This window comes from Nansenia antarctica (assembly GCF_963989245.1).
Source record: "Nansenia antarctica genome assembly, chromosome: 3".
Taxonomy (NCBI): Eukaryota; Metazoa; Chordata; class Actinopteri; order Argentiniformes; family Microstomatidae; genus Nansenia; species Nansenia antarctica.
This window is the reverse complement of record NC_137688.1, coordinates 13,834,069-13,850,545: the sequence shown is the minus strand read 5'-3', so window position 1 is coordinate 13,850,545 and position 16,477 is coordinate 13,834,069. Positions and strand designations below refer to the sequence as shown.

The following is a 16,477-nucleotide window of genomic DNA, read 5'->3' as shown; positions in this document are numbered from 1 at the left end:
TTTGATTCCAAACATGATTTATGTGTTTTTAAGACGATATAAAATTGTTTCAACATGTAGAAGTGATGTGGTTGATGATAATATGGTAAGTGCCAGAACACAGCCAAATCCAACAGCCAATCCCAGCTGAGGCTCATTTGAGGTTGTAGTTCCACATCACACCACTAGAGAGCATCACATTGCAACTGACCAGTAAACTGCAAACAGTCCACTTTTTGGACTAATAAAACCGCTCAGACTGCTGGCTGGATGAGATTATCAACAATTTAGTTGGACTAGTGGAGCCATGGTCTAGAATAGATTATAAAGCATTTAATGGAGCTCAGTCAAGTAAATAGGCCATGTTTGTGTCTGTCTACTTGTCTGTGTACCAAAACTCTGTCTGAAAACATTATTCAAAATTGGTTATCAGAAATTAAGAAACACAACAAGACTGTTTACTGGAATATATATTGTTATTAATAAGCTTTAGGCAGAAATGTCACTTATTAGATAAGTTTGTGCCTTTTTGGAACATATTTAATTACACACAACAGTATTTACAATATTATCCAAACGCTGCCTTTCAACTAGGCATTGTGCTTTGTAGTGTTTATGAGAAGCAAGATGCTACAGTTTCAAAGTACAGTTTCAAAGTACAAAGCCTTCAATACGATGTATATTACAACTTTTTTTTTTTTTTAAAGGGCCAAGCATTTACAGTACATCTTTGCACACATCCTTAATTGAGACAATGATTACACGAACATTGTAAAAGTGGATCTCATTACAGATTTAACCTTTAATCATGAAACTAGAATAGCCTAATGATGACAGTTATGTTGGACGGTGATGCTGTTATGTACCAGATCTTGCTATTTATATAACTCAGTGACCCTCCAAGAACTTAACCTTAATTTCTATTGGACGTTACCATCCCTCTGATCCTTTGGTCAGTCGAGTCAGGCCAAATTCCAAATCCACCCTAATCCTTACCTCTTCACTTACCCCTAGGAACGTGTCTAGACCGTGTCTGGACCTCAGCAGGTTGGATAAGTATTAATTCCACCAGCGCTCTGATAGGCTAGGTAGACTTCACGCCAAATCATTTACAGATATCCAATCCTGTCAGGTTCCCACAACTTCCACAAGGTGGTCATAGGGGCTAGGGTTAGATTCAGGATTTGGCCCTTAGTTGCTTGACACCTGTTCCTAGCAGGGGTCGTAGGTGGGTTTGGGATGGGGTCCTGGGTTGGCACCTGTTCCTAGCAGGGGTCAACGGTAGGTTTGGGATGGGGCCCTCGGTTGGCACCTGTTTCTAGCAGGGGTCGTCGGTGGGTTTGGGATGGGGTCTTGGGTTGGCACCTGTTCCTAGCAGGGGTTATTGTGGAAGAGGATGGGCTGAATCATGCCCGCCAGGATCTTTGGCACGTGCATGCTCACTATCTCTGAGATCATCTCTGGGAAGCTGACATGTGGGAGGGACTGGGCCTGGATGAATAGGTCATAGGTGAACTGGTGCAGCTTCCTCACAATCTGAGAGAGAGAGACAAAGAGAGAGAGAGACAGAGAGAGAGACAGAGACAGAGAGAGAGAGAGACAGAGAGACAGAGAGAGAGAGAGAGAGAGAGAGAGAAATGAGATGAGAAGTGTGGTAATAACTGTATCAGACTGGTTTAAATTAATAGAGCAGAATGCTATGTCCAAAGCTGCCAGCTGAAACAGCCTCTGTTTACGGGTTAGTATAGTGTGTTATTCAGTAGTGTAGTATGGTAGTGTGTTATTCAGTAGTGTAGTATGGTAGTGTGTTATTAGGTAGTGTAGTATGGTAGTATGGTAGTGTGTTATTAGGTAGTACATATTACCGGGTTTAGGAGGTCTAGCTGCGTGAGCTGGAAGTGTGTGTGTGTGTGTGTGTGTGTGTGTTAGTATAGTGTAGTATAATATAGCCAGTGTTGGGGAGTAGCTCCACTCAATGTTCCATCAGTTTAACTACATGTGGCGGTAGCTTGGTGGTAGTTCCATTCAATTCAAGTTGTTTTTGCCATGTAGCAGTGGAGGGTGCTACTGTCGCTACAAATACATAAATAGCATTGGAACTATTATTCCAACCATTGAACATCAACTGTCCATCAACTATTTATTACCTCACTTCTTCCTGTTTCCAGACTCTGTTTTGGTCTTTCAGACCGCTTCAGTCATTTCAGTTTCATAAGGACTAGTCATCTGTCAGTAACTGACTATCATGTGTTGGACGAAGTAGTTTCTATGTAGTGAACTACCTTTTCAAAGTAGCTCTAGTTAGACAAACTATATTTCTCAAAAGGGTAGCGCTTTAATGTAGTTCAATTGTCTTCCCTTGTCAAACAATCGGTAATTCAGTTGGACATTTTTGATAGTCGTTTTCAGAGTAGCTTCGCCAACACTGATTATAGTATATGACAGTGTAGTCTATTGTAATAATAGGATTATGATCGCTACAATGTATTACCGGCTGAAGGTAGTCCAGGAGCTGAGTGAGCTGGAACAGCCTCTGTGTGCGGGTGGTCTCCCCGCAGCGGCTGACCAAGCGATCCAGCTCTTTGATGTAGGAGATTCGCAGCTCATCAAAACAACGCTGACTCCTTAACCCTTCCACTGGGACTGAGACAGAAGCGGACCGGGTGAAGATGATGATGATGATAACAGCCTCCTTTCTTGTGAACTTGTTATTGATTTTGGACGTCACCATCAACACATCATGTTACAGAGCAAACGTCTGACAGACTGTATTTGTAAAGGTGAGGAGGGAAGGTGGGTGCGAAAGGTATCTGATCAAAGTGTGACATGCGTGAAATGTGTTGTTTTTCTCCTGTGTGGTTTTCAGGTGAGTGTTCTGCGAGTGTTGGGAGTTGACTCACTGATGCTGAAGAGGAGCAGAGCCTTCATACAGAGGAACTCCTCTTGGGTGACCCTCAGCAGACAGAACCTCTGGGACAGCAGGCGCATCCTGACACAGTGGTCATACATACTGGACACATGCATCCGCTGGCTGGGAGGGGTGGATGAAACGGTGACAGACAGACAGAGACAGAGAGAGAGAGAGAGAGAGAGAGAGAGAGAGAGAGAGAGAGAGAGAGATGAGATGGGAGAGAAGGGGACAGCAGGGTCAGCTACAAGGGCAGTCATCTCCATTACCATGCAGAGCAGTAGCAGAAGCAGTGACAGTGAGGTCTGATATGCCTAGTGCAGACTGAAACTCTAACTAATACTGCATGAAACATTAGACTGCTCCCGGGGAGGGGAGGGGAGGGGTGAGAGGGAAGGGGATGGGGAGGAAGGGGAGGGGAAAGGAGGGAAGGGGAGGAGAAAGGAGGGGAGGGGAGGGGACGGGAGGGGAGGGGAGGGGAGGGCAGACAAGGGGAGTGCAGACAAGGGGAGAGGAGAGGGGAAGGCTGGCCTGGCATTCTGAACACTGCATCAGTACCAACCACCCTACTCTGAATGCACCACATCGTCCCTGCCAACCACAGAGAAAACTGACTAACTCCTAGGTTTTCAGCAACATCAGACTGAACCAGATTAGGAACAGGTTTGGTTGCTCAGGTGGTTAATGCGCATGCTGTTGGAAGCACAATGCTGCTTTGCGAAACAGGAAGTGAGACTTCCGAGTGTGGAGCGTTGTTCTTTGTTGTGGAACACCGTGGTGAACAAAAGCACGTATGAAACTCAGACAGTTGAGAGGAGGTAAACTAGCTTTGTTGTTGGTGAGTGTTCCTGTCTGTAGGATCAAACAGAATAGATCATCACAGTCAGAGTCCTCCCTTGGGTTATACTAGTACACGATAGAAGAAAGCAAAGAACAGGACATGACAAAACGTGTAAAACTTGTTTACGGTAGGGACGTCAACAACAAAAGTGTCCTTCCCACTCCCCAGCTGTTATTTGTTCTTTGCTGTCACTGTGATAAGCCTGCCCCCTGTAGGTGGTCTACAAACCTACAAGCCAAAGCTCCACTCGAGATTAAGGTTTCATTGATGTTTCATTGATTGCACTCACTCATTGAACACAAGGTCTGGGGCGAAATACAGCATGTTGGCGTCTGTGTGTTTGTAGGACCTCCATCCCATCGCAAACACCATCAATCCCATCCATGAGGACTGGATCACTGACATCTGGTCATCCACGTGAAGGTCTCGAAAACCTACAGGAAGGAGGTTCAATTTGAATGGTGTTAATGAAAACCTAAGGCACACGAAGGAGGAAAGAGAGGAAGGAGCAAGGAAGGAAGGAAAGAAGGGGAGAAAGAAAGAAGAATAGGGAGGTTGTCTTGCACCTCTGTAACCCTGTTAGTTAGTTATAGAGTATAGCCCCCTCTAGTGGTTGAGAAAGAAAGGACATTGGCTGATTTACAGTTCGTAAACAAATCCTTGGACCAGAGAATCATACCCACCAGCTGTCTCTTTCTCCCCCAACTATCTATCGTCTCCTAGGTTACTGGTGATGAGTCTGGCCAGTTCTTGCTCCACATCTTGAACTTTGATCAGTAGGACCTGCTTACCTGGCATGGCCTTGGCCCAGCGCACCACGCTGACCAGCTGTCTCTCCCCCAGCTCGTTGAGGCTGGTCAGCAGGGAGGCGGGGCAGTCGGGCTGGGCGGGGTCGTGCCCCGCGTTGACCACACCCGGCTCGATGGACTGCAGGACATTCAGCAATGACTGATAGGAGAGCAGGCTGGGGGCGGGGCCAGGAGGGAGCTGCTGGGGAGCAGCTGCAACCAGAGTGATACAGCACAACTCAACATCAACATCATGTAGAACACCAAAACCCCACAATGTTGTCACTGCCAAGGACATTCGCCTTCCCGTCTCCTCAAATTATACAAACATGCAGAAACACAACCGCTAATGTCACTGACACGGCAAGTTAATTTCATGGGTTATAAGACCACTGCAAAATTATCGGTTTTCTGGTTTGACTATTTATAGGTTTGACTGAAATGAAACAAATAATGTATTCTATAAACTACTGACAATATTTATCTCTAATTCCAAATAAATTTTAAAAAATGGTCAAAATAACCAAAAAGATGCAGTGTTTTCAGACCTCGAATAACGCAAAGAAAAGTTCATATTACATTTTAAAGAACACAATACTAATGTTTTAACTTAGGAAGGGTTCAACCATCTCAGTGGCCTTGCGGTCAGAGTTCGATCCCCGGCCGAGTCCACATTACCAAAAGACTAATACCAAAGTCATACCAAAGACTAAAAATGGTACCCGATGCCTCCCTGCTTGGTACTCAGCATTAGGGGTTGGATTGTGGGTAAGACCCTGCCACACACCAGCGTCATGTCCAGGGGGTGTACTTGTACATCAAGCCGCCTCACACTATGGAAACAGGGCCGTTAGGCTCCAGAACCAACGGCAGCTGACACCTTTGCTGACACCTTTTCAATGACAGCTGACACCTTTGCTCACACCTTTTCAATGACAGCTGACACCTTTGCCTTGGCATGCTCTCCACCAGTCTTTCACACTGCTGTTGGGTGACTTTATGCCACTCCTGGCACAAAACTTCAAGCAGCTCGACTGTCCATCCCATCTCCCTCTTGATCGCATTCCAATGGGGTTCAGGTCTGGAGATTGGGCTGGTCATGACAGGGTCTTGATCTTGTGGTCCTCCATCCACACTTTGATTGACCTGGCTGTGTAGAATCAATCATTGTCCTACTGGAAAAAACAATCCTCAGAGTTGGGGAACATTGTCAGAGCAGAATGAAGGAAGTTTTCTTCTAGGAGAACCTTGTACGTGGCTTGACTCATGCATTCTTGACAAAGACAAACCTGTCCGATTCCAGCCTTGCCGAAGCACCCCCAGATCATCACCGATCCTCCACCAAATTTCACTGTGGGTCCGAGACACTGTTGCTTGTAGGCCTCTCCAGGTCTCCATCTAACCATTAGACGATCAGGTGTTGGGCAAAGCTGAAAATTGGACTTTACTCCAGTCCTCTATGGTCCAATCCTTATGGTCTTTTGCAAACCTCAGCCAGGCTTTTCTTTGCTTCTCATTGATGAATGGCCTTTCTCTAGCTTTGCGAGACAGTCCTGCCCCTAGGAGCCTGTTTCGAACCGTCCTCGCCGGGCGCTTCAACCCAGCTGCCTTTCGCCATTCTTTTTGTAGGTCACTTGGTGTCATCCTACGGTTGTTGAGTGACATTCGAATGAGTTTCCGGTCATCCCGATCAGTGGAGAGTCGCCCTCTGCCGGTCTGTAGCTTTGTTGTCCCCAATGTCTGCTGCTTGACCTTCTTCTTATGAACCGCCGTCTTTGCATGTTTAAGGACGGAAGCCTCCCTCTGCCAGTAAAGCCAGAAGTGAACCCTTCTTCCCCTCACTCAAACCTTTTCTTTTCAACTCTTTTGGCATGGTCAATAGTTCTTTTTTATTGATTATATTTATTGAAATAACAATTGATTCCAATTACTTTTGAGGTACTACTAGCACTGTTTTTGCTATCCAGCTGGTCCTATTGCAAGAGGACAGTGATGTCCACATCAGTGGTTTTTATATTTTTCCTTGTCAAATAAGGAGGTCAGGTGATCAGGTGGGCACCTAATCAATACCTCACTAAGTATTGTGCCTGTGTTGGAATTCAACAGACACTGGAATGGAATAGCTGCCATACGTGTAGAGATGCTGATTTAAGAGATATTATATATATATTATATATACATATATACAGTTGTTGGTTTACAGTCAGATTCCTTACTACTAGCCATGTCATGTAGTTATAAACAAACGTGCACGCTTCCAAATTCAAACATTCAGGACGATACAGGCCCACATGCGTAATTAACCTTTCGTTAATTAAAATATGGCAAGTTTTAGTTTCAATTATGATATTACTCACACTATCTCTGTAGACAGCATAAGTCGGTGATAGATGTAATCTGCAAAACTCCCGAGCAGATCACCTAAGATTTGGTTTGACCAATCACTGATGTCTTTGGGCTTCGCAAAAACATGGTTGAGTGTTTCCACCTCAGCTGAATGTTTATCAAGATGTTCAGTGGCTCCACGGTGGAGCCTCCACCAGCTGCTCCATGTTCTATTTTGGTAGGGCGGGTTATCACTGAGGATTTGTTATTGCTGAATTCAATTAAATTCAACAACCCATAGATAAAATGCTAATTAAAAGCTAAATTGAAGAGATAGGTTTTTAACTGGTGCTTAAAGATGTTTACTGAGCTTGCTTCCCTGATTTCTTGGGGTAACATATTCCACAGTTTAGGGGCATAATTAATAAATACAGCATCATCAACTTTTTGTCAGTAGCCTAGCAGCAGAATTTGTAATTAGTTGGTGCCTCTCTATAGACTTCTTGGGGAGGCGAGTAAAGAGAGCACTGCAGTAGTCAAGTCTACTTGAGAAAAAAGCATGAATCCTTTTTTCAGCATCCCGCTGAAAAAAGATCGGAGTCTAAGATAATGGAGTCTAAGATAACACCAAGATAACAGACTTGTAACCTCTGACTTAATCAAGGGAGTTAGATAACAAAGGCTGTTTAAAAGCATGGCCTGTTTGTTTTTGGGGCCAAGATAATTCCTATCATGTCCGCGAACTTGCTCTAACACATTCAGCGTGCTGAAAAATGTGCTTAAAATAAATAAATAAAAACAGTGCTAACAATACTTTTGTTTCGTAATGAGATGATGTTGGGACAAATTGGACTGTGTGAGAGAAACACTGCCAACACACACCCGAGTACAAATCGCAGAGCAGACGAGTGCTATGAATCGCGTGTCTCCACTTTTGGAGGTGTGGAGAATAACAGTCTGGCTGGGAATGAACCTGGGACAATGTCCTCGCATTTTTTGGGGATGTTACATTCCCGGAAGCCTTTTTTCGTTTGTTTGTTATGTGTGTCGTCTTTACTTTCTTTTTCTTTTGGTTGCAGGTTGCAAAAAAACCTGAAGGAAAAACGGAATTCTGTTTTGCCAGAAGTTTGCTCTATACACACACAATCTAGTCGATGAAGGCATTAGGTATTGGCCCAACATGTGGCAAGGCGTCACTCAAACAGGTTTCCACCCCTTTGTAGTTAAGGATTTCATCAGGCTTCCAGAACTAGTAATGCCTGGTCTCAACAAGGTTAGGGAGTATGCGGTGGCCAAAGGTTGCAGATTTCCAATAAACTTTCACCCTGCTCATTTAAGCCATAACTTATGTCCAGTAATAGCTCACCGACTGTTTGGCGTGAACACTAAAAGTGTCCACCCAGGTCAAATAAAGGGTCAATAAAGAAAGGAAATAAGTATTGGGCCTCACGTAAAGCCTGCGGAGCCCAACTGAGCATGTGTCCACCATCCTCCTTCGTCTCACTCCTGCCCTGGCACATCCCCTTCAGCCTCCGGCCTGGAACCAGCCATGTGGAGATGATGCGGATGGAAACAGACAACCAGAGAACATTCTTTGAAAAACGAGTCTGGGCTGTTCTGATGATACAATGAATGGAATTCATACATTTTAGTTGGTAGATAAAAATAACCAAACAACATTTCTTTCGGTAGTCTCTGATCATCCTCTGTGCTCTCTCTCAACCCTAACCCTAATTGAAACCAGTCTGATGCAGTTATTACCACACTTCTCATCTCTCTCTCTCTCTCTCTGTCTCTCTGTCTCTCTGTCTCTCTCTCTCTCTCTCTCTCTCTCTCTCTCTCTCTCTCTCTCTCGCTCTCTCTCTCTCTAAGCTCTCCTCCACCATTAACCTCTTTCTCATGATAAAACTATTGAATGCAAACTCTTAATTTGTGTATGTTGTACTATATAGTTTTTTTATTTATTGTTTTAAATAACTCTTAATTAATTATTTTAATCTACAGTATGTATTATGTGAATGAATACAATAGCTCTCTCTCTCCCTCTCTCTCTCTCTTTCTCTCTCTGTCTTGGTCTCTCTTCTTTCTCTCTGTGATGCCAGAGGCAAAGTAGTGACCTTTGAGGCTCATCCCAGACCGGAAGCACCTCATCAGGCGACAGGAAGCACAGTTCTTCCTCCTCAGTTTATCAATGGTGCAGTCGTTGTGGCTGGCGCACAGGTGATTCTGTTTACCTGAGAACACATAACAACATGCCAGCGACCTCTGAATAATCAGATTAACACCAGAGGATATGAATGAATGAATGAATGAATGGTCTATATAATATCTGGTGATAACAAGACGAGAAGAGGAATGTGTGTGTGTGTGTGTGTGTGTGTGTGTGTGTGTGTGTGTGTGTGTGTGTGTGTGTGTGTGTGTGTGTGGGGGGGGGGGGGTTAGACTCACCCTCAGCTGCCCTTTTGAAGAATACCTTGCAGCTACCGCAGGTAACGGCCCCATAGTGACAGCCTGAGGCATCATCCCCACACACCTGACACACCCTCTTATCCAAGAGAAACATACCATCACACCTGGAACACACACACAGACACACACACACACACACACACACACACACACACACACACACACACACACACACACACACACACACACACACACAGGCATAAAATACACTCGTGACACACTTTCCGTTCTGTGAGGAATACTCACATATCACTGATAACAGTCAACACACCCTCTGGCACTTGGAAACACACCACACCAGCCCCCCACACCACACCAGCCCCCCGCTTAAGATCACTATTTTATTTTAAGAATGTGAAATGTCCGAATAATAGCAGAGAGAATTATTTATTTCTGCTTTTATTTCTTTCATCACATTCCCATGGGGTCAGACTTGTTTACATACAATTAGGGTGGATTCACACCTAGCTCGTTGGTCCGAACCAGGGAGCGTTTCCCCCCTAATTCGGTTCGTTTGGGCATTATGTGAACACAACAATTGCACTCTGTTCCAGAGCAAATCAACCGGACCGAGTCCGCCTAGAGAGGATGCCCTCACGTTAATATAAATTGGCTTGCGAGGAGTGTACACTCATGCCAATAGCTGTATAATCCGTCTCATTAAGAATGCATGTGAACATTAGATATTGATGGTAAACTCTCTGATAACCTGAGGTTATGATTATGTTGTTTTGTTTTAACAGAAAAGGACAATTGTTCTCGGGAACATGACGTCACGGTTGCTATGTCCGCCTACTGCCGCCATATTCTTTGGTACATCATTTTGTTATTTATTTGTTATTTGGTATATCATTGTGTTATAGAAAATGTAAACAGTTGGAGGTGCTATAATGTAAACGGTTGGGAGAGCAAAGAACATGGCGACCGTATCCCACAATGCAGCGTCATGACGTTGACTTGATTCCCAAGCTTAATAGAGAATCAACAAAAGTTGATTGACACACTGCAAATTCAGACTAATCACAAAACTGTCAGCAAGCCTGTGGTGTTGTGGGCGTATTCAGAACCACAGCAGACCTGAATATCAGCAGTTCTGTCAAGATTGCAGTACAATCAAATCAGGTTCAAATGCAACATTGTAACATGTTATGATCGCGTACCAGTCTGAATCGGACCAAATGACAGATGTGAACCAACCCTTAGTTATTATTCCGTAGCATTACCTTTAAATTGTTTAACTTGGGTCAAATGTTTTGGGTAGCCTTCCACACGCTTCCCACAATAAGTTGGTGGAATTTTGGCTGATGTCATGAGATGTTGCTTCAATGTATCCACATAATTTTCTTTCCTCATGATGTCATCTATTTTGTGAAGTGAACCAGTCCCTTCTGCAGCAACGCCCCCCCACAACATGATGCTGCCACCCCTGTGCTTCACGGTTGGGATGGTGTTCTTCGACTTCCAAGCCTCCCCTTTTTTCTACAAACATAATAATGCCGTTGCAAATCATAGTCTAGCTTTTTTATGGCGGTTTTGGAGCAGTGGCTTCTTTCTTGCTGACCGGCCTTTCAGGTTATGTCGATATAGGACTCGTTTTACTATTTACAGGTGCATCTCAAAATGTTTTATTCTTGTCGAAAGGTTTATTATTTTGCCTATATTCTAAATTCAATACACTGAAAGTGAAATATTTCATGCCTTTTTTTTTTGTTTTAATGTTTATGATTACGGATTGCATCTCATGAAAAATCCAAAATCCAGTATCTCAAAATATTTGAATATTCTAAGATCAATAAAAAAAAGTATTTATAATACAGAAATGTCAACCTTCTGAAAAGTATAAACCAGTAGTTTTAGCACTGTGGGCAGATGCCAAGTCCTGCTGGAAAATGAAATCAGCATCTCCATAAAACAGCAGCAGACGGAAGCATGAAGTGCATTTCCCCGATATTCTAATTTTTGAGATGCACCTGTAGATACGTTTGTACCTGTCTTCTCCTCCAGCATCTTCACACGGTACTTTGTTGTTCTGTTGTTCTGGGCTTGATTTGCACTTTTCGCACCAAAGTACGTCATCTCTAGGAGACAGAACGCGTCTCCTCCCTGAGCGGTATGACGGCTGTGTGGTCCCATGCTGTTTATATTTGCCTATTATTGTTTGTGGGTCAATGACGAATAAGGCTTCTAAAACGTTTTTTTTTTTTAAACTTTGTTCAAAATACATAAAATTAATATCTTTGAGTATGTGACAATGTGCTTAAACAGGCCGCATTTGTTAATTTGTTTAAAAAAAACATTTTTACTGTATTTTTAACTTGACTGCTCAAAAAATGTCAGGTGGCGCAACCAATTATTTGTAAAAGTATTTATATTTTCCTATTATTTATTTATTAAGTGAAATCTTTGTCATGTATCTATTATCTACATCTATCTATATCTATTAGATTGTCTATAGTGCCTAAGACATTTGTTTTTGGGCTGCTTTTTCCTTCACTGACAGTGGCATCTAAAATGATTAAAAATAAGACATTATAATCGTGAAACGTTTAAAAGTGTTAATATATATTTAAGTTGACACAAATACACATTTTAGAGCATCTTGGAGCTTTAAATAACAGTATTTATCCCATATAGTGGCATTCATTTTGGTTGCGCCAACTGACTTACCGGTTGCGCCACCTGACTTTTGCCACTGATTTCAAATTAAACAGGCTTCTACTTGGACACCTGCATTAGCTTTGACCTATGCTAGCAATATCATACAAATCATTTTAAAACAGAATAAGTAGTTTTATGATAAAATAATATTTTCCTAGTTTTACATTGGTTGTACCACCTGACACCTTTTTATCAATATTTGAGAGAGCTCTTACAAATCTTTTCACTCAGCCACAGATGTCAGACAGGGTCCTCTGGGTGATGCAACATTTTGCTGATGCAATAGACTTGATTTAAAAATGAAAGTCCCATGTTTACAGTTGTGCCACCCTGACATTTGAGGATTTTTTTTTTACGGGACAAAAGTTCCTCAATTATCTCAATAGCTTAAAAACTATTGTTATTTGTAAACGTGTGTTTATTTGTAACATAAGATCATGCCACAGTATTTTATATTGAATATATTATTATTAAAATACCACTTTTAACAGTGTTCTTAATCTGTTCCTTTGTTGAGACGGTTGCGCCACCTGACATTTTGGGGGTTTGAGATGCTAAAACACAAAGTAATCCATATTATTAGAATGTACTGACAATAAATTCAAACTAAACATGTTGTATAGAATAAAATCATATATGAATTGAATTGATTAATCTATTTTTAAATGGAAATAATATACGTGACACAAAAATATGCATGTCACGTCATTGACCCTTGTACAGATGAAATGTACCGTCAGGCATTTGGAAATCGCTTCCAAGGATGAACCAGACTTGAACCACAAATTTTTTCGGAGGTCTTGGCTGATTTCTGAGGTCTTGGCTGACTCAAATGATGTCAATTAGCCTGTAAATTATTCAGAATCTTCTAAAGCCATGACATACTTTCCTGGGATTTTCCAAATTGTTTAAAGGCATAGTCACTCGACCCACTGGAATTGTGATTTCTGAATTATGAATTATAAGTGAAATAAGTTGTCTGTAAACAATTGTTGGAAAGATTACTTGTGTCATGCACAAAGTAAATGTCCTAACTGACTTGCGAAAAGTATAGTTTGTTAACATGAAATCTGTGGAGTGGTTAAAAAATGGGTTTTAATTACTTCAACCTAAGAGTATGCAAACGTCTGATTTCAACTGTATAATCTAATTACAAGATTACTGGCTGTGTCCTGCCTGCTGATAGAGAAACACTCACAGTGATGACAGGTTTCCATTTGCCTACTCCTCCATTCAATCTTATATTTCATACTCTATGATTTACATGTACTGTATGTAAATTGAGGTCCATTTCTTCCATTCAATCTGGGATAGAAGTATTAAAGAGTAAGAGTAGTATTATCTACTATGCAAAAGATGCTGGAGAACGTATAGCTCAACCTTATAGACCACTTTCGACTCGAAGTACATAGATGTCTGGTCAGGTTTTTGATTTCAGAGTGAGCTTTCACTTTAAGGCATCAAGGCCACAGGCTGCATCACTCCTCTCTGGCATGAGTGGGTTGATGATTAGCTTCTGAGAGTTTCAACTTCTTTTGTGAGCAGAGCAAAACTGCAATATGGAAAAACAAAAACAAACACACACACACACACACACACACGCACACACACTCACACTCACACTCACACTCACACTCACACTCACACTCACACTCACACTCACACTCACACTCACACTCACACTCACACTCTCACACACACACACACACACACACACACACACACACACACACACACACACACACACACACACACACAGCCACAGGCACAGGCACATGCACACAGGCCTATTCGAGTTCATATAATATGTTATAGTGTCAAAATAGTATTCTTTCTTCTAGCATTGTGACTGCCAATGGGCCCTGGTCCTAGCAGATTTCTTTTTCTTAAGTTGTCTGATGGAAAGATGATTCGCTTATTTACACATGTATTTGTCATAAGTTGCTTTAGATAAAGGCGCCTGCTAAATGCCAAAAAGAATGTAAATATAAATGTACAGCAGCATAAACAACATATGATTTAAGAATATATGCCATTTAGCTGACGGTTTCATCCAAAGCGACTTACATTGCAGTGAGTGCATACATGTATCCGTATATTATGGTCCGGGAAGAACTGATCAAAACTGACCCGCTTGCATGGGTGGATTTAGACTAAATACACAATTGTTGGAAAGATTACTTGTGTCATGCACAAAGTAAATGTCCTAACTGACGTGCGAAAAGTATAGTTTGTTAACATTAAATCTGTGGAGTGGTTAAAAAATGGGTTTTAATGACTTCAACCTAAGTAATTAGGGCCGGTTTCATAGACAAGGCTTCAGCCCAAAACACACTTTCAATGCAATGCAAAATGTCCTGGGAACCCGGCCCTAAATCAGGTCAGGAGCAGCACCATAAATAAACCTAGCATTTCAGTACCCCAATATTAGACTACAGGATAAACAGCTGGGAGGATAAGGACACTAGGGACTAGATAGAAGATCATGTTAACGTGGTGATGTGGCACTGGCAATATCCCCAGAACTGAGCAAGTGTGTAGCCTAATTTATTCGGAGAGTGATGGTGAATAAAGTACTGCAGATTAGTGTTTGGGTTAGGGTTATGATGACAGTGGAATTATGTTCTTACCTAAAAGTGGAATGAGCAACATCCATCCATCCAGCGGCCTCGGTTTTGAGAGTAGAATGATAGACCTGCAGACTCTTTTCATGTATCCCACTGTGGTAACTTTGCACTTGACCATAATAACCCTCCTGTGCTGCTATCCCATGCACCCTACCCACCCCACTGCCCTGGTCTTTATTGACCCCAAACGGCAGGTGACAGGGGCAGTGTGTCCGGGGGGCTCCATGTGGCGTGTTTCCAAAGTTACAATATTTACAGAAAGAAGATCCGGGTACTAGCCCGAACCCCGGTTCGGTTTTAACGTTAATGCTGCTGCCCTGTATGCGGTCAATAACGTCAATGCTGCCCTGTATGCGGTCAATAGCGCTCCGTGCGCCCTCCACGTCGTTATAGACGACTAACGGTTTAACAGGCAACAGTTCGTCAAACTGAGAGGGGACTGAAAGTGCGTTATCGACAGTCATAAACGTGTCCGCGTCCTTGCAGACACTTGCCACCCCTGGGTCGTGCGTCACATTCCGGCCGCTGTCCCCTTCGCTCGGTTTTAGCATGTCCAAAAGGCTTATTCGATACATCTCATTGCCAGCCTCCTCAAACGAAACGTCAAAATCCTGTTTTAGGTTTGTTCCGTTCGGCTGCGCGTCGTTTGATCCCGAGGTGAGACGTGCGCCTTCGAACTCTTCTGACGCTCCTCCGAGGAGGAAACCGTCTGAGCAAGTTTGACTGTCCTCTGCGAAGGAGGGCTCGGTGGGTCGTCCCCAGATCATATAGTTGGGCTGTAAACCCGAACCCAAGGACGTGATCATGGCGTTGCTGAGCTCTTTCGCGGTCTGAGATATACAGGTGTCGAAATAAAGATCTGAAGCGTTTAGCGGATTCACCAGCTGCACCCCAGGCGCGCCCGAATGCAAAGACATTATGGTCTTATCAGAAAATAGAATCTAGAAAATTTTCCGTGATGAGAGCTGTGATCACGTAAGCCTACGTGTAAAAAACAAACAACGTGACCGATGTGTTACCGGAGATGCGACGCAGTTCTGTCTGACTGTTCCTCTTGGCACAACGCGCCCGCCGTGCCGTTCCTGCCCCGGAGTTGTATTAACGGAAGTCGCGCGCGCGCTGACCTCGCTAGTCCTGCAGAGAGAGGCGTCCTGGCCAGGGTCCAAGTCGTGATTCCGTAGGGTAAAGTGTGTCCTCTGTCGCTGACATGATTTATCTATCTATTTGTGTATGCATGTTCTGTTTATTTATTTAATTGTTTCTATTTTGACTGCATGCATTGCAAAGTGCCACGGTTGCAGCAATGCCCAAGCCGTTTCAGTTGTGTTTATGATTATAATACACGCTCTCTAATCCAGCAGGTAATTAGTTAAGGATTGAGTAACAACACGAGGCGGGTCACAGGATCCCACAGAAGTAAATCTGGATTGCCTGTAGGCCCTGATGATTCATGAACATTTCGTCAGACATAACAGGTCAAGTACTATTTCCACAGACACAACACAGCCTTTGTTTGTTAATATCATTTATAATTTATTTCACTAAAGAAGTATCAACATTCAGAATAGAACCTAATATTATTACTGCCCTTGAGAGGGAATTTATCAGCATTATGAAGACAATACACAGCACATGCATATACAGTTATCTTTCAAAGGAAGTCGCAAGGGCCAGATGATTAAATAAAAGATGACTATCAAATTAGATAATCAATACTTCGTATACATGCATTTCAATATTGCAACAACATAAGCAACAAGAGCATCATCCTTGACATGTAATCAAAAATGTTTCCCCGCTTTTTAAAACATTTAATATATAATGTTCATATTACAGAGGTCTACCAAACTGCAACTTCCCAGACTGCAACACTTCCAAAAAC

General features: G+C 42.8%; 1 protein-coding gene across 1 annotated transcript; it reads right to left on the bottom strand.

Annotated features, from left to right (window-relative positions):
* Window positions 1-462: 462 nt before the first annotated feature.
* LOC308152580 (progesterone receptor-like) lies at window positions 463-15,611 on the bottom strand. Its single transcript, XM_080525587.1, has 9 exons — window positions 14,599-15,611; window positions 9,290-9,414; window positions 8,959-9,075; window positions 8,292-8,378; window positions 4,520-4,729; window positions 4,018-4,162; window positions 2,880-3,010; window positions 2,471-2,622; window positions 463-1,515 (listed from the first exon to the last, which is right to left on the bottom strand). Exons 1-9 carry the CDS (start codon window positions 15,510-15,512, stop codon window positions 1,351-1,353), a joined length of 2,046 nt encoding a protein of 681 aa, XP_080381713.1. The 5' UTR covers window positions 15,513-15,611; the 3' UTR covers window positions 463-1,350.
* Window positions 15,612-16,477: the final 866 nt, after the last annotated feature.

Excerpts from the sequence above, each read along its gene's own strand:
- LOC308152580 (XM_080525587.1), bottom strand. The coding sequence starts at position 15,512 with ATGTCTTTGCATTCGGGCGCGCCTGGGGTGCAGCTGGTGAATCCGCTA. Across the intron at positions 8,379-8,958 it reads GTCTGGGATGAGCCTCAAAG|GCCGGAGGCTGAAGGGGATG; the intron begins GTCACTACTTTG and ends GGCTGGTTCCAG. Across the intron at positions 4,163-4,519 it reads CTGGGCCAAGGCCATGCCAG|GTTTTCGAGACCTTCACGTG; the intron begins GTAAGCAGGTCC and ends TCCTTCCTGTAG.